At 43.9% G+C, this 25,484-nt stretch overlaps 1 protein-coding gene across 7 annotated transcripts in view; it reads left to right on the top strand.

Annotated features, from left to right (window-relative positions):
• The window catches only part of matk (megakaryocyte-associated tyrosine kinase), a 94,588-nt gene that overhangs the window by 19,516 nt on the left and 49,588 nt on the right, over positions 1-25,484 (top strand). For 2 of the 7 annotated variants that reach the window (XM_068016498.1, XM_068016501.1), the window contains exons 2-4: positions 19,476-19,639; positions 23,234-23,347; positions 24,991-25,106. In XM_068016498.1, the coding sequence (XP_067872599.1) occupies positions 19,628-19,639; positions 23,234-23,347; positions 24,991-25,106 (242 nt within the window). In that variant the 5' untranslated portion in view covers positions 19,476-19,627. Of the gene's footprint in view, positions 1-8,283; positions 8,419-11,036; positions 11,171-19,475; positions 19,640-23,233; positions 23,348-24,990; positions 25,107-25,484 lie in introns of those variants that run through there. The other 5 variants (XM_068016502.1, XM_068016504.1, XM_068016500.1 and 2 more) reach the window with 4 other exon arrangements.

The following is a 25,484-nucleotide window of genomic DNA, read 5'->3' as shown; positions in this document are numbered from 1 at the left end:
TTTTATAAAAGGATTTTGGATAACCCAGTAATAAAACAGATTGGAGAAAACTGGCTGGTTGATTGTATTCTCCATTGATACCATTTAGTGGACAGAAGTCCATAGATCGGCGGCGCAGTGGTTAGCACCGCAGCCTCACAGCTCCAGCGACCCGGGTTCAATTCTGGGTACTGCCTGTGTGGAGTTTGCAAGTTCTCCCTGTGTCTGCGTGGGTTTCCTCCGGGTGCTCTGGTTTCCTCCAACATGCCAAAGACTTGCAGGTTGACAGGTAAATTGGCCATTCTAAATTACCCCGAGGATAGGTAGGTGGTAGGGAAATATAGGGACTGGTGGGGATGTGGTAGGAATATGGAATTAGTATAGGATTAGTATAAATGGGTGGTTGATGGTCGGCACAGACTCGGGCCGAAGGGCCTGTTTCAGTGCTGTATCTCTTTTTAAAAAAAAGATCCAGTTAAAGGCCATTCTATACCTGCCTCATATTCCTATATGGCATTTCATATTCCAGTTTCTTTTGACAGTGTGGGCGGAGATGCAACACCATTCCCATGACCATGGTTTTCTTGATGCTTATAGTCAAGGAGAACAAGTTACAGGAATGGGAGAAACAATCCATGAGTCTTTGTAGCTGAGTTTCCATGTGTGCGACTAGCACAGAATCATCAATGTAGAGGATTTCTCTGATCAGGACGCAATGTGTTTTTTGTCTTCGCTTTCAGTCTTGATAGATTGTAGAGCTTGCCATCTGACCGAGTGTGCAAGTAGACTCCTTCCATATTTGCAGGGAAGGCGAAAGTTAGGAGCATGGAGAAGAAGATGCCAAACACAGTGGAGGCTAGGACACAACCCTGTTTCACTCCAAAACTGTCGGAAGTGGAGCCGTCCAACTGTACAGTGCAGTGCATGTTGTCATGGAAGGAGTGAATGAGACTGAGGAGCTTCAGTGGATAGTCAATGTTCCTCAAAATCTTGTAGATCCCTGCTCTGCTGACAGTATCGAATGCTTTAGCGAGAGCTACGGAAGTAAGATAAAGGGATATACTCTGTTCCCTACACCTCTCTTGTAGCTGTCGTATATAGAAGATCATGTCCACAGTAGATTTGCCGGCACAGAAACCGTACTGTGCTTCTGGGTACACCTGGTCTTCAAGTGGATGGATTCTTTTAAGTATGACTCTAGCAAAGGCCTTCCCCCATGAATCTGAGGAGTGAGGTGCCTCTGTAGTTCTTGCAGTCTCCTTTGTCATCTTTCTTTTTGTATAGTGTGATGATTTTTGCATCCCACATCTCCTGTGGAATGGAGCCTACCTTCCAGCAGAGAAGGAGAAGGTCATAAGGGTGTGGCAACAGATGGGACTTTCCGTGCTTGAGCAATTCAGCTGAGATTCTGTCGTTGACGGATGCCCTTCTGTTCGCTAGGCAGTCTATGGCCTTCTTGAGTGATGAGGGTTCTTCATCAAACTCATCCAAGACAGAAAGCTGCAGGAGAGCATCAAGCACGGACTGGGAAATGTCCGACACACAGGAGTACGGCTCACAGTAGTGTTCATCCCCGCAGGACATCTGCTTACTTCTGTTGGTGAGTACTTCACCATCTGCTGACTTCAAGGGAGCAACTTTGGTGATGGCAGGGCCAAGTGCCCTGTTGATCCCTTCGTACATAGCTCGTAGATTACCATTGTCACAGGCAGTTTGGATTTCTTGACATAAGTTGATCCAGTGTTTGTTGTGCAGTGTCTTAGCTGTTGGGTTTATGTTGTGCATCATGCAGGCTTTGTTTTTTTGCATCAATGATGGATATCATCACAACTGAGTGTGTCTCGAACCAGTCCTTGTTGCAGGTTCCACCTTGACTAAATGATGCTTCTGCTGCTTCATAGAAGATTGAGCTTAGTGACTTCCAAGCTTCATCGATATCAGTATTGACCCTTCCTGGTAAACCCTTGGTGGGGAGCAATTGTTCTAAAGGCAGTGCGATGTGCTGGTATTGGTATCATTGCTTGTGCAAAGGATGTTGATGCGTGGCAGGCTATTGAGTTTGGAGCTGTGGAACTTTCGGGGCTGCACCTTCACTCTGCTGCTAACAAGAGTGTGGTCGGTGTCGTAGTCTGCACTATGATAGGTGCGGGTGTGGAGAACACTGGGCAAATCGTACCTCTTCATGATGACTAGATCTAGTTGGTGCCAATGTCCAGACAGATGGCAGATGCAGTATAATGTGGGAAAATGTTAGGTTCTCCATTTTGGTGGGAAGAATAGAAAAGGAGACCATTTAAATGGCGAGAGACTGCAGAATGCTGTGGTACAGAGGGATTTGGCTGTCCTCATACATAGATCGCAAAAGGTTAGCATGCAGGTACAGCAAATAATTAGGAAGACAAATGGATGTTGGCCTTCATTGCAAAGGGGGATGGAGTGTAAATGTAGGGAAGTCTTGCTACAACTGTAAGGGTGTTGGTAAGACCACACCTAGATCACTGCGTACTCTATTGGTCTCCTTATTTCAGGAGGGATACACTTGCATTGGAGGCAGTTCAGAGAAGGTTAAATAGGCTGATTCCTGGGATGAAGGAGTTGTCTTATGAGGAAAGATTGAGCAGCTTGGGCCTATACTCTTTGGAATTTAGGAAAATGAGAGGTGACCTTATTGAAACATATATGATTCTAAGGGTGCTTGACAGGGTAGATGCTGGGAGCATGTTTCCCCTCGTGGGGGAATCTAGAACTAGGGGGCACAAATTTCAAAATAAGGTATTTCCCATTTAAGACAGAAATGAAGAGGAATTTCTTCCCGCAGAAAGTTGTTAATCTTTGGAATTCTCTACCCCAGAGAACAGTGGAGACTGGGTCATTGAATATATTCAAGGCTGAGTTAGACAGATTTATGATCAACAAGGGAGTCTAGGGTTATGGTGGGCAGGCAGGAAAGGGGAGTTAAGGCCACAATCAGATCAGCCATGATATTATTGAAGGACAGAGCAGGCTTGAGGGGCCAAATAGCCTGCTCCTCCTATTTCTTATGTTCTTGCGTTCTTGACTATCGAAGATTAAGGGTTGATCTAACTGAGGTACTTAAGATGATTAAAGGAATTGGAAGAGTAAATACAGAGAAACTATTTCCTTTTGTGGGGGAGTCCAGAACAAGGGGGCATAACCTTAAAATTAGAGCTAGGCTGTTCAGGGGTAATGTCAGGGAGCACTTCTTCACACAAAGGGCATTTGAAATCTGGAACACTCTCTCCAAAAGGGCTGTTGAGGCAGGGTGAATTGAAAATGTCAAAACTGAGATTGATGGATTTTTGTTAGGTAAGAGTATGAAGGCATATGAAACCGAGGCGGGTAGATGGAGTTCAGATACAGGTCTGCCATGATCAAATTGAATAGTGGAACAGGCTTGAGTGGCTGAATGGTCTACTCTTTTTCCTGAGTTCCTATGGAAGCAGGGGTTTGAAGCATCATACCCAAGTCCTCCCTTCTCCTAAAATTTGTATGATTCCTACAATGTCAGGAATGCCTGAGTGATGAATAAGATAAGATTGCCAACCTTAGGGTCTTTGAATGACAGCATTTCACATGCACAGTGAACCTTCTGACCATCACACCAGGCCTTGCTGTTAATTTATGGTTGGCGAGTTTTGAAACTTAGGATGGCCTATGGGATCTTGGAATTTCATAGGACAGGAGCAGGATGGAAGGTTCACATTGAGGGGATGGAGGGAATGCTGATGATGCCAGCACATGAAAAGTTCTGCTTCTCTTAGAACCAGTCAAACTAGAACATGTTCCTAATAATAGCAAAATACTGCAGATGCTGGAGATCTGAAATAAAAACAATAAGTCTTGGAAATAGTCAGCAGGTCTGGCAGCATCTGTAGAGAGAGAAGCAGAGTTAACGTTTCAGGTCAGTGACCCTTCATCAAGTTCCTATTGTGTTTGAGGAATGCTAAGGTAGGTAGATGTACTGTATCTAATCATTCCTGGTAGCCTATTTCTCAACTCCATTATCCTTTTGATTGAAAAAGTTCCCCTGTTTTCCCTCTGTAATCCTAACTTCCTCATTTTAACCCATAGTATTTGAATCCTTCACCATAGGGAACAATTTGCATGGGTCAACTTGGAGAAGTCTCTTCAAAATTTTGAAAACTGCAATTGGGCTGCTTCAAAGTCACTTGGAGTCATAGAGTCGTACAGCATAGAAACAGGCCTTTCGGCCCACCAAAGTAAACTAATACAACTTCCTAAACATCTTTTCAAAACTTAAATTCAATATAACCAGAATTATCTGCGTCTACCAACCAGGTTTTAGGTAGACTTGAAGATATTCAAGTGGTTCCCATTATTTGCTGTATTTGTATCCTGTGTTGATTGGGCCCACTGTTTAGAACTTGATAGGGTAGGCACCTGGCCTGGTGCCAGTCTGCCACCAATGTCCAGGAGGATCCAGGTCTGACTCTCCTGTCTCGTTTCTACCTCACCATCCCCTCAGATGGGAGATGCTGTAGACTTCCATTGATGCCTTACTGTTTGGCAAAGCACCAACCTGAAGCCATGAGAAGTGGGACTTGCACTTATGTCTGTTACTGCTTCATGGCAAAATCAATTCCACAGGAATTTCCTTAGGGTTTATTCCCACTCCACCATTATAACTTTGGCGGAAACCCTGCTTATATGCATAATTGGAATTTCCACCGAAGTTACGGCCTCGGACAGTGAGATTGCCTGAGGAAATTACCAGTGACTCTGAAGAACTTTGTTTTTCTACACTTGTCTCCTAGAGAGCTGGGTTTGTATTAAATAACTTCCCACAGTGACACGGAGAAAAGCTGATCTGCAGGACTCAGTAGTACACCATTCCTACAGCATAATTATAGCTCTATTGTGCCAGTCCTTTCACAGGATAAGGAGTATTGGCTAGTCATTTCCTGGTGTGTGTTATCAGCTGGAAAGCAGCTGGCCTGGTCCCCATCCCCAGCATGTCATCTATTACTTACAAGAAAATAATTAGTCATGTGCTGATCACACTTTGCGTGAAGAACTTTCTATTTGCCTTTTACTAATTTGAGCTTGTGGCCCCTTGTTCTACTCTTGCAATTCAACTGAACGTAGTTTTCCAGATTTGCTTTTTTCATACGGTACGTTATCTTTTATACCTCAAAGGCCAAAAGCCCCAAGTCTCTTAAGCCTTCCCTTATAACTCAAGACATGTGATACTAGTGCTGAAATCTTGTGGTTTTTCTTTGCACTACCTCCAAGGCTTGAATGGCTCCTTGTACCTTGGTAACCAGACCTGACAGAGCATAGTACAGTTTCATCATGACTTCCTTTTGACTTGCATTCTACTGCTTTGGCTCTCAAGTTCAACATCCTATTGGCTTTGTTCATTGCTATTCTTCATTGGTTGGATATGTTGCATATCAAGTCTACTAAGTCTCCTGGATCTCTTTCAATCGATCTGTAGCTATTTGAACATCATTCGTCAAGTACTGTGTTGCTTACATATTGCTGGTATATAAGATGGTAAATGATATAGAAAAGGTAAATCTAGAATATTGCTTCAAATTAAAATGTAAGAGTGGGGCAAGGAGACATGGAACAGGCAAAAGGTTCATCTAAGACTAGTATCAGGATGTTCTTTACATACCAACACATGGAATGGACTTCTGAGCAGAGTATTCAAAATAAAAGCCCCGGAATTGTTTGAGATGATTGGATGCTGTGTTGGGGAGACAGTAGCCTCTTTCATGATGGGCAAACTAAGATAGGCTAAATAGCCTTCCTTATCTATGTATCCATCTTGGAAACATGGCGATTCCATCAGGGGAAAAAATCTTAAAGTTGCAGACGATCGGGAATGCTGGGTGATCTTCTAAGGGAGATAGAATGCCTTGAGTCTGTGGAATGGAGCCTATGTATGATGTGTACATGAGGTTACCCAGAAACTCAATGATGAACACCACTTGGAGGAAGCATTGAGGGTGGCAAGGGCGCAAAATGTACTCTGGGTGGGGGATTTCAATGTCCATCTCCAAGAGTGGCTCGGTAGCACCACTACTGACTTAGCTAGCCGAGTCCTAAAGGACATAGCTGCTAGACTGGGTCTGTGACCGGTGGTGAGTGAATCAACAAGAGGGAAAAACATACTTGACCTCATCCTCACTAATTTGCCTGCCGCAGATGCATCTGTCCATGACAGTATTGGTAGGAGTGACCACCGCACAGTCCTTGTGGAGACAAAGTCCCGTCTTCACATTGAGGATACCCTCCATCATGTTGTGTGGCACAACCACCATGCTAAATGGGATAGATTTCAAACAGATCTAGCAATGCAAAACTGGGCATCCATGAGCAACTATGGGCCATCAGCAGCAGCAGAACTGTACTCAACCACAATCTGTAACCTCCAGGCCTGGCATATCCCCCACTCTACCATTACCATCAAGGGTTCAATGAAGAGTGCAGGAGGGCATGCCAGGAGCAGCACCAGGCATACCTCAAAATGAGGTGTCAACCTGGTGAAGCAACAACACAGGACTACTTGTATACATGCAATAGAGCTAAGCGATCCCACAACCAACGGATCAGATCTAAACTCTGCAGTCCTGCCACATCCAGTCATGAATGGTGGTGGACAATTAAACAACGAACAGGAGATTTGATTTTTTTTTTTTTAGATTTAGAGATACAGCACTGAAACAGGCCCTTCGGCCCACCGAGTCTGTGCCGACCATCAACCACCCATTTATACTAATCCTACAGTAATCCCATATTCCTACCACATCCCCACCTATCCCTATACTTCCCTATCAATAACCTATACTAGGGACAATTTATAATGGCCAATTTATCTATCAACCTGCAAGTCTTTGGCATGTGGGAGGAAACCGGAGCACCCGGAGGAAACCCACGCAGACACAGGGAGAACTTGCAAACTCCACACAGGCAGTACCCAGAATTGAACCCGGGTCGCTGGAGCTGTGAGGCTGCGGTGCTAACCACTGCGCCACTGTGACTCCACAAATATCGCCACCTTCAATGATGGGGGATCCCAGCACATCAGTGCAAATGATAAGGCTGAAGCATTTGCAACAATCTTCAGCCAGAAGTACGGAGTGGATGATCCATCTTGGCCTCCTCCTGAAGTCCCCAGCATCACAGATGCCAGTCTTCAGCCAATTCGATTCACTCCGTGTGATATCAAGAAATGACTGAAGTAACTGGATACTGCAAAGGCTATGGGCCCTGACAACAAGAGTACTGAAGACCTGTGCTCCAGAAATTTCCGCGCCCCTAGCCAAGCTGTTCCAGTACAGCTACAACACTGGCATCTTCCCAGCAATGTGGAAAATTGCCCAGATATGTCCTGTACACAAAAAGCAGGACAAATTCAACCGGGCTAATGACCGCCCCTTCAGTCTACTCTCAATCATCAGTAAGGTGATGGAAGGTGTCGTCGACAGTGCTATCAAGTGGCACTTGCTTAGCAATAACCTGCTCAGTGAAACTCAGTTTGGGTTCTGCCAAGGCCACTCGGTTCCTGACCTCATTACAGCCTTGGTTCAGACATGGACAAAAGAGCTGAACTCAAGAGGTGAGGTGAGAGTGACTGCTCTTGACATCAAGGTAGCATTAGACAGTGTATGGCATCAAGGAGCCCTAGCAAAACTGATGTCAATGGGAATACTGTCCACTTGCCTGGATGAGTGCAGCTCCAACAACACTCAAGAAGCTCGACATCATCCAGGACAAAGCAGCCTGCTTGATTGGCACCCCATCCACAAACATTCACTCCCTCCACCGCCGATGCACAGTGGCAGCAGTGTGTACCATCTACAACATGCACTGCAGCAATGCACCAAGGCTCCTTAGACAGCACCTTCCAAACCCGCGACCTCTACCAACTAGAAGGACAAGGGCAGCCGATGCGTGGGAACACCACCACCTGCAAGTTCCCCTCCAAGCCACACACCATCCTGACTTGGAACTATATCGCCGTTCCTTCACTGTCGCTGGGTCAAAATCCTGGAACTCCCTTGCTGTTGCACTGTGGGTGTACCGACCCCATATGGACTGCAGCGGTTCAAGATGGCATCTCACCACCACCTTCTCATGGGCAATTAGGGATGGGCAATAAATGCTGATCTAGCCAGCAATGCCCACATCCCCATAAACAAATTAAGCAAAAGCTGAGGTTTGATGGTAATGTGTGTGTGCGTGCGTGCATATGTGGTGGTGTTAATTGCCTATTCAGCCCACTTGAGAGTACTTCCTGCTGTGTTATTGGCCTCATTCTTCACTCGGTGCACGAATCAAGCTGAGACAGGCTGGCAGGACTGTTTGTGCATGCTGGAGTGGAATGTGGGGAATTGGCACATCACTGCACAACTGTAAAATCCTCTGGCCATTACCTTCTTGGAGCTTGTAAGTGCTGTTTTCTATTTTCCTTTTGTGACAGACAAGAAGAGGTACTGTATAGAATATAAAGCTTAGAAATGACAGTCAAAATTTGTGTTCAAAACCACAAGTTAGAGAAACTCATTGCAGCTGTTTTTGCAATCACTTCCTTCTGCAAGTTCAAACATTCTTTAAAGGCAAAGAATTTGAAACCAGCCTAATGATCGGACTCCTTGCAACATCAGTCTGCAGCTGCAATGTAATTTTTCTGATTCGTTTTTTTTTTCTCCTTCTTTTGCTGTGACTGGGATATGGCCCCCAGATGTCCTCCAATACCACACTGATATGTTATGTCATTCTTGAAAGAGGGAAAAAAGACTTGCATTTATCAAAACTGTTCACTAATGTAATACAGGAAATGTGGCAGCTAAGCTCTGCACAGCAAAGCCCTGCAAACAACAGGGATAATGACCAGACCATTTTTTTTTAGTAATGTTGGTTGAGGGATTAATATTAGCCAGGATACTGGGGAGAATGCCCCTCAATGTCTTCAAAATAGTGCCATGGATCTGTTCCCGAGAGGGCCAACTGACATTTGGTTTATCGTCTTATCCAAAAGATAGCATTTAAGACTATGCAGTACTCCATTAGTATTGCACTGGAAGTGTTAGCCTAGATATTGTGCTCAGGTCTATGGAGTGGGACTTGAAGCCAGAACATTTTTTGGGAAAGTAGGGTGTGAAGAGGATGCAAAGAGACTGCAAAGGGATATAGACAGGATAAGTGAATGGGTAAGAACGTGGCAGATGGAGTATAATGTGGAGTAGTGCGAAGTAGGTAAAATAAAGAAGCAGAATATTTTTAACAGTTGAGGGACTGGGAAATGTTGGTATTCAGAGGGTCCTGGGTGTCCTTGTATACGAATCACATGTCGACACAGCAACCAATTAGGAAAGCAAATGGTACCCTTGAGGATCTAAATAATGTGACAGTAAAAACGAGAAGGAATAACAATCTGGTATATGGTGGTTTAGGCACCTTTTATACACAACAGCTCACTGCCTTCTTACAAATGCCATCTTGCACATTAACTTGATGTGTTCAGTCTGGAATCAACCACTTGCCGCTTATTTCTAACACTGGTACTTATGGGAACATTTCTAAATATTCTATTTCCAGGACAAATTCTGCAACGCCTAAATTCCTGCCTCATGACTGAACGCTAAAGAATCCTAACCTAGTGAGATTATTTGTGTGTTTACAGTGAACCCTAGAAATCTAATCCTCACTGTCCAATCCCAGGGGATCAGTGCCCTCCTGACTGGAAGGGATCTGGATCCTGAAGAAACTTCGTAATCCCCTTATTTTCTCGCGTTCTCTGGTCACGTTAATTTTCACCAAGCGTTACTTTTCCCTAAATAAGTTCTTTTTCATTTTTTACTTTTTCCTTTTCCTCTGTAACCTGCCATCCACCCACTGAGCTCCCTATATAGCATTTTATTTATCTGTTTCAAGTAACAGGTTATTGTAATACTGGTGAGAGGCCAAGGCCCATAATGCAGGGCACACACTACATAGTGAAAGAGTAGCCAAATCAGGAAGTAATGATTTGGGATAAGCCCCTGTTGATTTTTAAAGACCCTGCACAATTATGAGGATGGAGGCGAGAAGTTCCACAGCTTTTAATATCCTGAGAAACAATTAGTTAAAGCGGGAGATAATGTGACGAGAACAATGTGTGGATGCAGGAACAGTGTAGGATGATAAAGACAAGAGATGAACATTTGGAGAAGCAGTGGTCTTGCTACCCGAGGAGCTTCATGTAATCCACAGTTCGAGTTCCTACAACCTCCTGTCAATTAAGATTCCTACAATTGTCTTATGTATTCAGTTGTGTTTAAAGTTAAAAGAGTGACTAACCCAATTGGATGTGACCACCAGTATAAATCTGCAGCAATAACCATTTCCTCTGGCCATGCTTTCTTATTAATGTGTGGAACTCACCTCCCTCAGTCTTCCCTTTCCCTCCAATTGCAGTGCAAGACAGTTTAGAAAGGGAGGGAGAGGTGACATGCATACATGACCAGCATTACCCAGCTTGCATTCAATTGCTCAAAAGCTTTTCTGCAGCCAGTTCCAAAGGACCAATGTATCTGATTACACGATTACAAGCCATATTTGACAGCCAAGCCCTGCCCTTTGTCCCTCCTCATGTATTTCTTCAATGATAGGTTTACTCGGAGTAAGTGCAAATCCCACAACTGCAGCTTCCTAACTGAAATAAATGTGATCACTCCAAACGTCTTATGTGTTGTGCAATATCAGGGGCCCCTCGGCTTCATATTTAAAATGTACCAAGAAATGATCAGATCCAAGGTTTTCATTTGTCTTAAATCAAGAGACTGTGCTGAGTTCTCCTGGTGAACTGGCCAACATTCATCTCCCCACCAACATGACCCGAAGCAATTAACTGGTCTCTTTCTACATTTGCTGCTTGTAAGAGCTTGCTGTGTACAAATTGTTGTGTTGCCTACAAAGTGAAATTATACCTCAAATAACTCACTGGCTGTGAAAGGCAACATCTGGCTTTAAATATTAAGCATTCTTTTTCCCTTCCTTTTATGTTAATTTTTACTTACCTGCAGATGAGGTGTTGAGTTAGGGAAATAAAAGCAAAATACGGTGGATGCTGGAAATCTGAAATAAAACCAAGAAATGCTGGAAATACTCAGCAGGTCTGGCAGCATTTGTGGAGAGAGAAGCAGCGTTAACGTTTCAGGTCAGTGACACTTCTTCAGAACTAGCAAATATTAGAAATGTAAAAGGTTATAAGCAAGTAAAGCGGGGGTGTGGCAAGAGATAACAAAGGAGGTGGTGTAAATAGGACAAGGTCACAGAATAGCTGACCAGAAGGTCGTGGAGCAAAGGCTAACAGTATGTTAATGGTGTGTTGAAAGACAAAGCATTAGTACAGATAGGGTGTTAATGGACTGAAAATTGAATAGCCGCAAGTACAAACATGAAAAAAAACAGTGGGTAAGCAAACTGAACAAATTAAGATGAAAAAAAAGAAACACAAAAAAAAAATTTTTATAAGTAAAAAGAAAAAAATAACTAAAAATAAAAGTAAAATGGGGGGACCGTCATGCTCTGAAATTATTGAACTCAATGTTCAGTCCGGCAGGCTGTAGTGTGCCTAATCGGTAAATGAGATGCTGTTCCTCGAGCTTGCATTGATGTTCACTGGAACACTGCAGCAATCCCAGGACAGAGATGTGAGCATGAGAGCAGGGGGGAGTGATGAAATGGCAAGCAACCGGAAGCTTGGCAAGCAGGACCCCTTCTAATATTTGCTAGTTCTGAAGAAGAGTCACTGACCTGAAACGTTAACTCTGCTTCTCTCTCCACAGATGCTGCCAGACTTGCTGAGTATTTCCAGCATTTCTTGTTTTTATTTTATGTTGCGTTAGGGATTTTCTCCCGGCATTTTGCTGCCATAGCTGTGGTGGAAGATCACCAGAAACCCGAGACAAGCCAGGTAAATGGGGATTCCATTAATCTTCCCCCATTGATCTTACCCCAAAGTTACAGCAGCCAATTGGGGGATCTCCCGTAGGGACATTCCTGCCAACTACGATACAATAGGAGCTGTGACGTTTAAACAGTTTCTATGCAAGTGTCTGCTATTTTTACAATAAAACAGTTAAAAAGGAAATAACATAAATCACCTGCTGACTCCTCTGAAGCCTGCGTCCCTTCTGCGCGTTGCGGTCACTAACTTGTGAGTTTGTGATCTAGCCTGCTAATTTTCTGCTTTGAACAACAACTTGCATCTAACAGCCACCTTATTCTATAAATGCAAGTTGTTATTGTCTTAAATATAATAAAAATTTCCAAGATGCTTCACTGGGACTCACTCTGAGGATGTGCTGCACTGTCAGAGGTGCCACCTTTTGCAGCAATTAAAATCTGGGATGCTCAAAGATCTGGAATTAGAGGAGCGCAGGTATCTCAGAGGATTGTGGGGCTGGAGGAGATTACTGTAAAAATGTGTGCTTCGCTGATAGGCAGATGGAGAAGTAGATGATTAACATTGAGACCCCAACCTTGTGAACGAAGAGAGCCAGAAGGAAGGATTCAGGTTTTCTACATGATAATTTACCGGGCAACCTCCACCTCCTCAGTTTAAGTTACAGATCGGATGTGTTGTCACAGCATGTGGTTTCCATGCTCTACGGCCACTGCTCAGGATTCAAAGTGAAGAGACAAGGGAGTGGTCACAGGAGGCTTGACTCACTCTGAGGGCGTGCTGCACTGTCAGAGGTGTGCTGCCTTTTGGATGATATTTTAAACCGCCTCCATCCACCCTCTCCAGTGATTGTAAAAGATTCCATGATGCTATTTGAAGAAGGGCAGGGGAAGGTTTCCTGACCAATATTTATCCCTCAACTAGCATCACTAAAACTGATTAGCTGGTAACTTATCTAAATTGCTGTTTGTGGGACTTTGCTGTGTGAAAAATGATTACATTTCAAAAATACTTCATTGGCTGTGGAGCACTTTGGGGTGTCCTGAAAGGCACTATATAAATGCAAGTTCTTTAAATGCAAGTTCTTTCTTTCTATTTCTTCCTCTGTGCAATATAAATGATAACCATCCTGAGTTACAAACTCCTGTCCCACTGGACTTTCAGTATAATGACCCACTCTTGTTTTCACATGTCATTAGTCAATCAATGGTCAAGACTATTATGAAATGACAGCTCTTTGGAAACTATTATCAGCTTCTGCTATTTTCCTGTTTTGGCAAGCAGGTGGATGATTTAGGTCAGGAAGTTGTGGTTTTCCGATTTCAGAATCGGGTGTTTAGAGCCTGTGGATTGTAAGAGAAGTGAAAAACTGAAGGAGATGATGGCTTCTCCAATTCCGAGGTCCTGAAAAAGAATTTCAACTTGTAAGGATGCAGGGCCTGGGAGGGGGTGAGGTTTGGTCGTTGGTGCAGTGGTATTTGAAGCTTAGAAGGGACAAGATCAATTCCCTCCATGCCTTCCTTGAGTCATATAACCAAAATTTGAAACAGGCCCTGTGCCGACCATCAACTACCCCATTTATACTAATCCTACATTGTCTCCCGAGACAAGGAGGCCAGAGAAGAACTGAACATTAATTCCCATGTCCCCTACCACATCCCCACCTTCCCTCAATTCTCCTACCACCTACCTACACGAGGGGGAATTTACTATGGCCAATTTACCTATCAACCTGCAAATCTTTGGCTGTGGGAGGAAACCAGACCACCCGGTGGAAATCCACGCAGTCACAGGGAGAACTTGCAAACTCCGCACAGGCAGTATCCAGAATCGAACCTGGATTGCTGGAGCTGTGAGGCTGCGGTGCTAACCACTGCACCACTGTGCCGCCCACCCACTGCGGCAACTTGTCGTCTGAACAACATCTAAAGCAACTTGCTTCTGGACTGCCTGAGAAACATCCACTTTCATTTCATTTTCTACAACAATTTATTTTATGAACTAAATACAACCAGAAGAAGCTAAGAATACACATCAGGTCATGCCAGAAACTGGAGGTGGGGAAAGGACAAGATCACATTATGAATAGTAAAGTCCATTCAAAACACTCATCTTTATTTTTCCCCACTTCGTGCATTCAATTTTCTGTGTCTTATTTCAGATGTCCTGTGCTTGTGCTTGCTTTCTATATCTCACTGCAGATGTGTTTTAAAGTCATCTTCTGAAGCCATGGCTGCAGTGTTCTGACATTGAGTGGCAAATCTTTGAATGTTCTGGGAGCTGATGCCAGGTTCTGATACTGGAAGTAGTTATGTCCCAAGGAAGCATCTGCCACAAGTCTCTGTGCACGAGTTCTGCCTTCTGAGGCGAGATAACATCGCCTGTTGGAGCCACATTCCAGGCTGGGTGGTGTGGCTTCTCCCAAAGTACAAGTGTGTCATTTACAAACAGTGCAGGAAACATAAAAGCCTCATTACACAGCAATAAGGGAAGCGATTAGATTTGTTATTTTAACCTTCTTTGCCCGCCTATGATTTACTTAGAAGCTTTTTTTTTCAATTGCTATTTCCGATTTCTTTGAAGTCACTTGTGTGCTGGACTGATTGAATAACCAAGTCTCTCTCTCACACAATTATTCGGGTCTCTCAGAACTACTGAGGTCCCGACCTTCTCTCAACTTTTTTTATTTCTCCTAAGCTCTAAAAGCCCCCTTGTGACACCCATTTCTTCCTCATTGTGTGGCAATATAGACTCGTCACATGGTCCCCTATTCTAATTCATTCTTTCAGAGGACCTCAAACCTACGAACCTCTTGACTTCCTTTCCTCATCAGTACTTTAAACCCCAAACTTTGTGTCATCTGACCACTTCTTTGTGATTTACCTCTTCTCTCTTACTTGTTCCGCCATTTGTGATGTCCTGTAATCTGTACCTTAGCCCTTCATCTTAAGAAAAACTGATGTGCTGATAGGGTGAGATGAGTAAGGTAGGAAAAGACTTGTGTGGGGCATAGACACAAGCATAGACCAGTTGGGCCAAATGCCCTGTTTCTGTGCTGTAATTTCTCCAATTCTAAATAAAGAAAAGTGTAAATTCCAGAACTGTGCACAGAGCCATAAATTCCACAAACTAAATACCAGCATTTCATAATACCTAGGAGTGACACACTTCCCAATGGCACATACTTTGTTGGAGAGTACTCATGTTCTGTCACTTATTGCCTGATTTTAAAGCAAGCCATTTTATTGAAAACATATTTTTGTTGGGATAATTCCTTCTTTTTCCTTTTAATGGACTCAAAGCTGCAGACAGTAATATGTCTGACAATTAACCTTATTTAATATTCATCCTAAAACTTCATACAGAATAGTGCCATTTAGTCTCCCATCTAAAACTATCTGTATAGCAAACATCTAGTGGGAAATCAGGAACATGGCTTATCCAAGCCTGTTCATTTTACCTGGTCTTGAAGGTAGACAAAGAGTTTCTACTGAATGAAATGCTGTATCCCTTTTTATATTTTATTTTATGGTCTAATTCCTATTGGCACAAACCTTTTTAATGTTATTCTCTATAGAAACTTAATGCCTTTTTACATTGCAGCAGGGGGGACTGTAAGAGCAGGAAATTACTGCAATCGAAAGCCTGTGTTTTAAAAGCCTATGGAGGTTATTTTGTTCAAAGTGTGAAAACATGCACTAAATGGGTGCTGTGCTAATAAAGCACACCTATTTGAAATAAAAGCAAAATACTGCAGATGCTGGAAATCTGAAATAAAAACAAGAAATGCTGGAAATACTCAGGTCTGGCAACATCTGTTGTGAGAGAAACAGAGTTAGCGTTTCAGGTCAGCGACCCTTCTTTAGAACTGAAAGGTCGCTGACCTGGAACGTTAACTTTGCTTCTCTCTCCACAGATGCTGCCAGACCTGAGTATTTCCAGCATTTCTTGTTTTTACACCTATTTGAAATTTTGGTTTTAGCACACAATTTTGGCCCTAATTGCTGATTAATATAATTTGAACTTGTTTGGAGGCACTAAATCGACACCTGAAGGTTCAGCACTCAAGTGCTGATTAGACACAACTTTCATGGAGTGTGAATACAGCACTAGAGGTCGGATGGAGGAGTTGAGGGGAGAAGGAGTCCACCTCACGCTCCTGTGCCTCTCTCCTCCAGCAGCTGGTGCTGTTCTGCCTGACCTCATCCTTCCTGCCATTCCTTCCGCAGACCAAGGGGGGACCCCTAGAAAGATGCCGATGACCGAGCACTCCCTTTCTCCTGGTGACTCCAATCTTTCTTTTTCTTTTCTTCTTTCTTTCTTTTGGGCCTCCTTATCTCGAGAGACAATGGATACGCGCCTGGAGGTGGTCAGTGGTTTGTGAAGCAGCGCCTGGAGTGGCTATAAAGGCCAATTCTGGAGTGACAGGCTCTTCCACAGGTGCTGCAGAGAAATTTGTTTGTTGGGGCTGTTGCACAGTTGGCTCTCCCCTTGCGCCTCTGTCTTTTTTCCTGCCAACTACTAAGTCTCTTCGACTCGCCACAATTTAGCCCTGTCTTTATGGCTGCCCGCCAGCTCTGGCGAATGCTGGCAACTGACTCCCACGACTTGTGATCAATGTCACACGATTTCATGTCGCGTTTGCAGACGTCTTTATAACGGAGACATGGACGGCCGGTGGGTCTGATACCAGTGGCGAGCTCGCTGTACAATGTGTCCTTGGGGATCCTGCCATCTTCCATGCGGCTCACATGGCCAAGCCATCTCAAGCGCCGCTGACTCAGTAGTGTGTATAAGCTGGGGGTGTTGGCCGCTTCAAGGACTTCTGTGTTGGAGATATAGTCCTGCCACCTGATGCCAAGTATTCTCCGAAGGCAGCGAAGATGGAATGAATTGAGACGTCGCTCTTGGCTGGCATACGTTGTCCAGGCCTCGCTGCCGTAGAGCAAGGTACTGAGGACACAGGCCTGATACACTCGGACTTTTGTGTTCCGTGTCAGTGCGCCATTTTCCCACACTCTCTTGGCCAGTCTGGACATAGCAGTGGAAGCCTTACCTCATCCTTCCTGCCATTCCTTCTGCAGACCAAGGGGGGACCCCTAGAAAGATGCAATAGGTATCCAATAAGTAGCACAGCACTCACTCGTTTTAGCTGAAGTCCTCAGAGAATTTCCAGAATAAATGTTGTTGGAGTGTTGATGAAGTCTTGACAAAGTGTCCCAGAAAGTCTCCTGATGTGTTTCAAAGGTCCTCTTCGAACCTCCAGGCACAAGTGAACAGTGAAAGTGATATAACTTTAAGTAGTGCTCAAAATCCTCAACAACTTTCAGCTGATCACTATTCTGAAAGGTCATTAAATGAAGTGTTAACCACCAAAAAGACATGCAGCCTCTTAATTTAATCACCAGTCAGTCCCTTAACAATCCTCCCGGGTGCTTCAACTCCTTCACCAAGATGGTGTCTTCTGCTAAAAGTGGGCTAAACCAGCATTGCATCTTAAAACCATCATTGCATCTTAAAACCTTATCTTGGCCACCTCGTTACTTCTTTAGTATCTAAAGTATTTGTCCAAAATTGCCTCCAATGTGTTTTAACCTAACAAGCCAACTAACTTATTTATTTAATAGTCTATATGTGCCTATCCTTCTAGTACAATGTCTTCAGACTGAAATTTATCCTATCCAATGTTATCAGTGTTATTGAGGGGAAAGGACAGGATTTGAATGCACACAGCTCAACCCAATTCACATTCTTGCAACGTTCACCATAGCAGGCATGTTCAGTTGGCAGTTCTCTCATCTCCAAGGTCAGAAGTTGGTGGGTTCAAACCCTACTCCAGAACTTGAGGATATCCTCTCGATGGTCATTCCAGTACATTACTGATTGGCGGTGTCATCCTTCAGATAAGGCATTAAATCAAGGCCCATGTGCTTGTTCCAGTGGTTTATGTAGAATAGTCATAGAGAGAGAGATATAGCTCTGAAACAGGCCCTTCGGCCCACCAAGTCTGTGCCGACCAACAACCACCCATTTATACTCTTTTCTTTCTTCTTTTGGGCCTCCTTATCTCGAGAGACAATGGATACGCGCCTGGAGGTGGTCAGTGGTTTGTGAAGCAGCGCCTGGAGTGGCTATAAAGGCCAATTCTGGAGTGACAGGCTCTTCCACAGGTGCTGCAGAGAAATTTGTTTGTTGGGGCTGTTGCACAGTTGGCTCTCCCCTTGCGCCTCTGTCTTTTTTCCTGCCAACTACTAAGTCTCTTCGACTCGCCACAATTTAGCCCTGTCTTTATGGCTGCCCGCCAGCTCTGGCGAATGCTGGCAACTGACTCCCACGACTTGTGATCAATGTCACACGATTTCATGTCGCGTTTGCAGACGTCTTTATAACGGAGACATGGACGGCCGGTGGGTCTGATACCAGTGGCGAGCTCGCTGTACAATGTGTCTTTGGGGATCCTGCCATCTTCCATGCGGCTCACATGGCCAAGCCATCTCAAGCGCCGCTGACTCAGTAGTGTGTATAAGCTGGGGATGTTGGCCGCTTCAAGGACTTCTGTGTTGGAGATATAATCCTGCCACCTGATGCCAAGTATTCTCCGAAGGCAGCGAAGATGGAATGAATTGAGACGTCGCTCTTGGCTGGCATACGTTAATCCTCCATTAATCCCATATTCCCTACCACATCCCCACCATTCTCCTACCACCTACCTTCACTAAGGGCAATTTACAATGGCCAATTTACCTATCAACTTGCAAGTCTTTGGCTGTGGGAGGAAACCAGAGCACCCAGCAGAAACCCACACGGTCACTTGCAAACTCCGCACAGGCAGTGAACCCGGGTCACTGGAGTTGTGAGGCTGTGGTGCTAGCCACTGTGCCACCACTGATGTTTGTGGGAGTTTGCTCTGCATAAAATGTGTTTGCCCACATACAGCAGTTCAATGTGCTTCAAAGTAATTCCACATTATGCACCTTGCCAGTGTTTTTGAGATATAATTAGGTATTATACACATGCATCTTCTTTTCTTTATCTGCTGGCCACTGGAAGGAGCAATGTCTACGGTTGGACGGAGACCTATCTCCCCACCACAAAAATAGCTCAAAAGCCTCTGGCACAAATGCCATCAGAATAAGGTGATATTCAGGGCGAGGCACCAACTAGTTTAGGGCAAACTCTTGGAGACCCTGTTGTAGTCCTGGGTGAAATCAGCTAATGCAGGATTCAAACTTAAGGCCCCTCCTTGCCTGAATGACTGAGTACCACACCAAGCAGGGCATTTATCAACTGTGCATCAGGGTAGCTTGGGTGATATCTATAAGCCATTCGATCTTCGCTCACGTGGCTTATGCTGTCATTTGAATAGCCTGGCACTCCATTTCTGGTCATCTGTTTTTTTTAATGAGTGACTGTAGAGTGCCACATTACCCGTTGGTGTTTGGTCAGTTCATAATGGCGGTTAGCGAAAATCCTGTAATAAGAGATATCCTATTCTTAAGGTTGTCACAAAACTAATGCTCCTCCACTCTCATTGCATTTTCATTTGTTCCATCAGGAAAATCATTCTTCAGCACTGAGCTGGTCCATGCGGAGGCAGGCGACTTGAGATGGCGTTGGTGAGTTGCAGTTAAGGATTCTGAAGCATCCTCAGTGTTGATTGACTGACTCAGCAAACCTGTGAACAGGAACAGAACAGGATCATTTGGAATGTTTTCTGAAGTATGCCTACGTAAATGTTAGGGGAGAACAGGACTGGGCTGTGCTGTAATGTGACATATTTGTCCAATGTTTCATTGATTTCTCTCCAATGAATTATTATGGAAATGCTAATTGAATTCAACTATCTGCATAACTTGGTTATCACGATAAGGTATTAGCCCTGGGATTCATTTCCATCAACTGATTTACATAGCGATCAGATACGCTGTTTTTGCATCCTCAGTGCACTGTTCCTCTGAGCCTCCCATAATGTGGAGAGAACTTGGATTTGAAAGCAGGATCCCTTGGTGATTTAGTAAATTTGAACAGTGATTTATTTGTACTTCTTTGAATTTGTAAAACTGTATCACTGCTAATGGTGTGGTCCCCTCGATATTGGGGAAACCAAATTCAGATTGGGTGACCACTTTGCGGAACACCTTCGTTCAGTCTGCAAGCATGACCCCGAACTTCCGGTCGCCTCTCATTTTAATTCTCCACCCCACCCCCACTCTGACTTCACTATCCTCAGCCTTTTACACTGTTCCAATGAAGCTCAATGCAAGCTCAAGGAACAGCACCTCATCTTTCGATTAAACACTTTACAGGCTTCCAGACTCAACATTGAGTGCAACAATTTCAAATCATAACCTCTGTCCCCATTTTTTCTCTTTCCTTTTGGCAGCTATTGGCACTGATTCTGCTTTCCCATTTACATTCCTCCAGACACATCTTTTGTTCCTTTTCTTCTTCTATTTGTTATCTGTTTTTGCTTTCACTATTATCCCTTTGGTCATTTAATCTCTCCTGCCTTCCACCCAATCACAGACCTTCCTTTTTGTTCTTCCCTCCCTTCCTTTTTCCCTGCTTGGCTTAAAAACTTAATCTCTCAGCAATCCCAGTACTGTCGAAGGGTCATTGATCTGAAACAAACTCTGTTTCTCTCTCCATCGATGCTGCCAGACCTGCTGAGTATTTCCAGTATTTTGTATGGAATATAATCATAGAATGGTTACAGCACAGCAGGAGGCCATTCAGCCCATCATGTCCATGCCCGCTCTCTGCAAGAACAATTCCCCTGGCTTTTCCCCAATAGCCCTGCAAATCTTTTCTCTTCAAATAATTATCCAATTGCCTTTTAAAAGCGATGATTGAATCTGCCTCCACTACACACTGTCAGGCAGTGCACTGCAGATCCTAACCACTCGCTGCATAAAAATGTTTTTCCTCATATTGCCTCTTTTTTTGCCAATCACTTTAAATCTGTGTCCTTAGGTTCTTGACCCTTCCACCAATGTTTCTCCCTTTCTCCTCTGTCCAGACCCCTCATGATTTCGAACACCTCTATTTAATCTCCTCTCAACCTTCACTTCTCCAAAGAAAACAGTCCCAACTTCGACAATCTATTCACGTAACTGAAGTTTCTCATCTCTGGAACCATTCTCGTAAATCTTTTTTGCACCCTCTCCAGTGCCTTCTCATTTTTTCTTCATTGTGGTGCCCAGAATTGGACACAATACTCAAGTTGAGGCCGAGCCAATGTTTTATAAATGTTCACCATAACTTCCTTGCTTTTGTACACTATGCAGTTTGTGGTTTTATTTCAGTAAATGTCCTGCCTACTTAGGACTCAGCCACACAGATCAGCAAGATTCCTGGTTTGTTTGCCTGTCTATGTTGAATTACCAGGGGTAGAGGTGAAGGGTGGGCTAAAATCAACCTCCGTGATACTGGACTAGTGAGAGGGGAGAAACAGCAGCTAACGTCTGCTATCCAGTGCCTTCTGCTGTTGTGTAAATTGGTTGAGTTCAAAGCTGGACTTCACAGTGAATGTGTCTTCCCCACAAAATCCCTTTTCAGTCCCACAATTAAATACCCAACTGACACTCATTTACCGAACTCATGCTTGAAGAATGGCCTTTTGGATAAGGTGCTGAAGGGCTGAAGACACAGGGGTGGCGCAGTGGTTAGCACCACAGCCTCACAGCTCCAGGGTCCCAGGTTCAATTCTGGGTACTGCCTGTGCGGAGTTTGCAAGTTCTCCCTGTGACCGCGTGGGTTTTCACCGGGTGCTCCGGTTTCCTCCGGACCGGATGATAGGTAAATTGGCCATTGTAAATTGCCCCTAGTGTAGGTAGGTGGTAGGGAATATGGGATTACTGTAGGGTTGGTATAAATGGGTGGTTGTTGGTCGGCACAGACTCGGTGGGCCGAAGGGCCTGTTTCAGTGCTGTATCTCTAAATAAAAATAAAATAAAGACACCAATTAAACTACCCCAGGAGGAGAAGTTGGGAGAAAACTTGCGGAAGAACAAGTGCATTCAATTTGAAAAGCTACAAGTCCTAATCACTTTGTACCTCCATACGTTGAATGGGACAGCTTTTAAAGTTGGAAGCTTAAAGTTGGAATCAATATCACATTAAAGGCCTTGAAAACTTCTACCTCTTAACCTCGGTATTATCATCGTGATTTGGCAAAGCAAGATCCCAAGCACTAAGTTCCTGGCTCATGCTGGCCAACCAGAGATTGAGGTAGTGCTGATTGAGACCTAACTGAGATGGCTTGGGCATATTTCGAAGGTGTTTAACGACATGATTGTCTTACATTCCCTTGGAGGACAGTTTGCATTTTTGAGGTCATATTGATTAAAAAGCTATAAGACTTTTTTCGATCCATTCTCAGGATGGGGGCATTGTTGGAAAGGCATTTATTGCCCAATTCTAGTTGGCCTGAGAAGGTGGTGGTTTATACAACTGAGTGGTATGCTCAGCCACTTCAGAGGGCAATTTAGAGTCAACACATTGTGTGGGATTGAAGTCATTTATAGGTCAGACCAGGTCAGGATGGCAGATTTCCTTCCCTAAAGGACATTAGTGAACCAGCTGTGTTTTTACAACAATCCAAAAGCTTCCTGGTTACTTTGACTGATACCAGCTTTTTACATCCAGATTTTTTAAAATATTAAATTCTCAAACTGGTGGGACCACTGCATGTAGTGGTTTTGAGCTCTCCCCATCCCCCTCTTCCTACCCCCAACCCCATGAAGCTATTGACTCTTAGGATATAGTGTCAGAAGTTATGTATTAGCCTCAAGTGTTTGCAGGCTATTCAGCTTCAGGGTGCATCACAGCAGATATCCACGCACCTGCATTTTTCAGCAGGGGGTCACTGGATAGTAATCAGAAGCAGGAATCTAACAAAGAACAAAGAACAGTACAGCCAGGAACAGGCCATTCGGCCCTCCAAGCCTGCGCTGATCTTGATGCCTGTCTAAACTAAAACCTTCTGCACTTCTGGGGACCGTATCCCTCTATTCCCATCCTATTCATGTAGGCTGATTTATTTTCTTCCTTTCTTAACCCAGGGTTGCAGAGGCCAATTGGCACTCTGGCTGGGATCAGTCAACTATTGACCTCAATTCATTGAACACTGATTGGTCTGTACATGGCAGTAAAGCTTTCAATGGGAAGTGCTGGCCTCTGACAAATGTTCTGGTGAGAGACCACTTGCTTCCCAAGCATCGCAGTACAAATAAGCTATTGTTGTTCACTTCTCCTTTAATTGTATTTAGTAATTCTGTTGTTTAAAATTACATTTTTATTTTATTTCTGCAGAAAGGTTGGGATCCTGGGACACAATGTATAGCTAAGTGTGACCACAAAACGTCAAAGAAAGATGAGCTATCATTTCACAAGGGAGATATCCTAACTATTATTAAGATGGTCAACGTGAGTATATAATGGCTGGAGTTTTTGTATTATCCCATTACATCTTGCTTCCCGTTTGGGATTGTGTTTCTTTCCTAATTTCATGTGAAGAATGTGATGTGTCACCTTGCCGTCTGGGACACCATGTGAGTGGATGTATCACTTTCACGTTTTGTCCTTTTGAAGACCTGTCACTGCTCTATAAACATCCAATAACTGAGAAATGCATCTCGTGTATATCCATGGTTTATAATTTCTCTGCCCTCCCTCCTAATATAAGAAATAGGAGCAGGAGTGGGCCATTCAGCCCCTCAAGCCTCCCCCGCCATTCAATAAGATCATGGCTGATCTGTCCCAGGCCTCAACTCCTCTTTCGGGCCTGCTCTGCCTTGCCCTCAACTCCCCGAGATTTCAAAAATCTATCTACCTCCTCCTTAAAGATATTTAGTGACCTGGCCTCCACAACTCTCTGAGGCAGAGAATTCCAGAGATTCACCACCCTCTGAGAGATGAAATTCCTTCGCATCTCAGTTTTAAATGTGTGCTCCCTTATTCTGTAATTATGTCCCCTAGTTAGAGATTCCCCCACTAGTGGAAACATCTTCTCAACATCTACCCTGTCAAGCCCCCTTAAAATCTTATATGTTTCTATAAGATCACCTCTCATTCTTCTAAACTCCAATGAATAAAGGCCTAACCTGTTTAGCCGTTCTTGATAAGATAACCCCTTCATCCCAGGAATCAGCCTAGTGAACCGTTTCTGAACTGCCTCCAATGCTAGTATATCCTTCTTTAAATACAAGGACCAAAACTGTATGCAGTACTCCAGGTGTGGCCTCACCAACACCCTGTACAGTTGTAACAAGACTTCCCTATTTTTAAACTCTAACCCCCAAGCAATAAAGGACAAAATTCCATTTGCCTTCCTAATTACTTGCTGCACCTGCATGCTAACCTTTAGTGTTTCATGCACAAGAACACCCAGATCCCTCTGTACTGCAGTATTTTGTAGTCTTTCTCCATCAAAAAAATAATCTGCCTTTTTATTCTTCCTACCAAAGTGGATTACCTCACACATTCCCACATTGAACACCATCTGCCAAATTATTGCCCACTCACTTAACCTATCTATATCCCTTTGCAGATTCTCTGTGTCCTCATCACAACATGCTTTCCCACCAATTTTTGTATCGTCAGCAAATTTGGATACACTACACTCTGTCCCTTCCTCTAAGTCATTAATGTATAAGCACATATCCTCCATACAAGCACATATTCCAAACAGCATCCAACATTCCCATTCACAAATTCTAATCAACCTCTCCCGTTCAACCATCCCGAACAGTCCGAAGAATTGCAAGAAGATGGGAAAACTGAGGGAAGTGAAAAGTTCCTGGGACATAAACTGGAGTAAAAGATAGTATGATAATTTAATTTCAAAATTGCAAGAATTGGGGTGTGGGGAGGAAGACTGTGTAGGATGGAGAATTGGAAGCTTTGGCGGAACAAAAAAGTTGAGCACTGACCAAAGTAGCAACAATAAGATGGAGTGACAGAAACAATAGCAAGGGGTGGAAAGAGAGATGTGAGTTAACAGAAGGGAGAGAAGGACCATAATGTCTAGGCTCATTAGTTACTAGCTTTGTCCTTTCTATTGTAAACAGAGCAAGGGTTGGTACAGAGCAAAAAATAACAAGACAGGGGAAGAAGGCCTGATATCCAGAAGTAACTTACGTGAGCGTGAGGCCATTCGGGTTGACCCCAACATCAGTCTGATGCCGTAAGTACCTTGTCCAGGTCTTAGCCTGGATTTGGAGGGATAAATGTTGGTCAGGAGGACTCTCCTGCTATTCTTGCAATAATATCATGGGATGGCCAACAGGGCCTCAGTTTAACATCTCATCCAAAAGAGGACATCTCCACCAGTCTAGCGCTCTCTTAGTACTGAAGTGCCAGTTTAGTTTATATGCTCAAGTCTTGGAGTGAGATTTAAACACATGACTTTTCAACTCAAAGGAAAGACTGCTACAGCTGAGCCAACACTAACAGCTTTCCTATTCAATGTAAATGAGGCTTGGCCTCAAATATTAATCAGGTTTCCCTCTAACTGCACTGGATCGGCACATCAGATAACCCCACCCCCAAATCCCACCTCTAT

The sequence above is a fragment of the Heterodontus francisci genome, chromosome 36, assembly GCF_036365525.1.
Source record: "Heterodontus francisci isolate sHetFra1 chromosome 36, sHetFra1.hap1, whole genome shotgun sequence".
NCBI classification, from domain to species: Eukaryota; Metazoa; Chordata; class Chondrichthyes; order Heterodontiformes; family Heterodontidae; genus Heterodontus; species Heterodontus francisci.
This window is presented reverse-complemented; position numbering and strand designations above follow the sequence as displayed.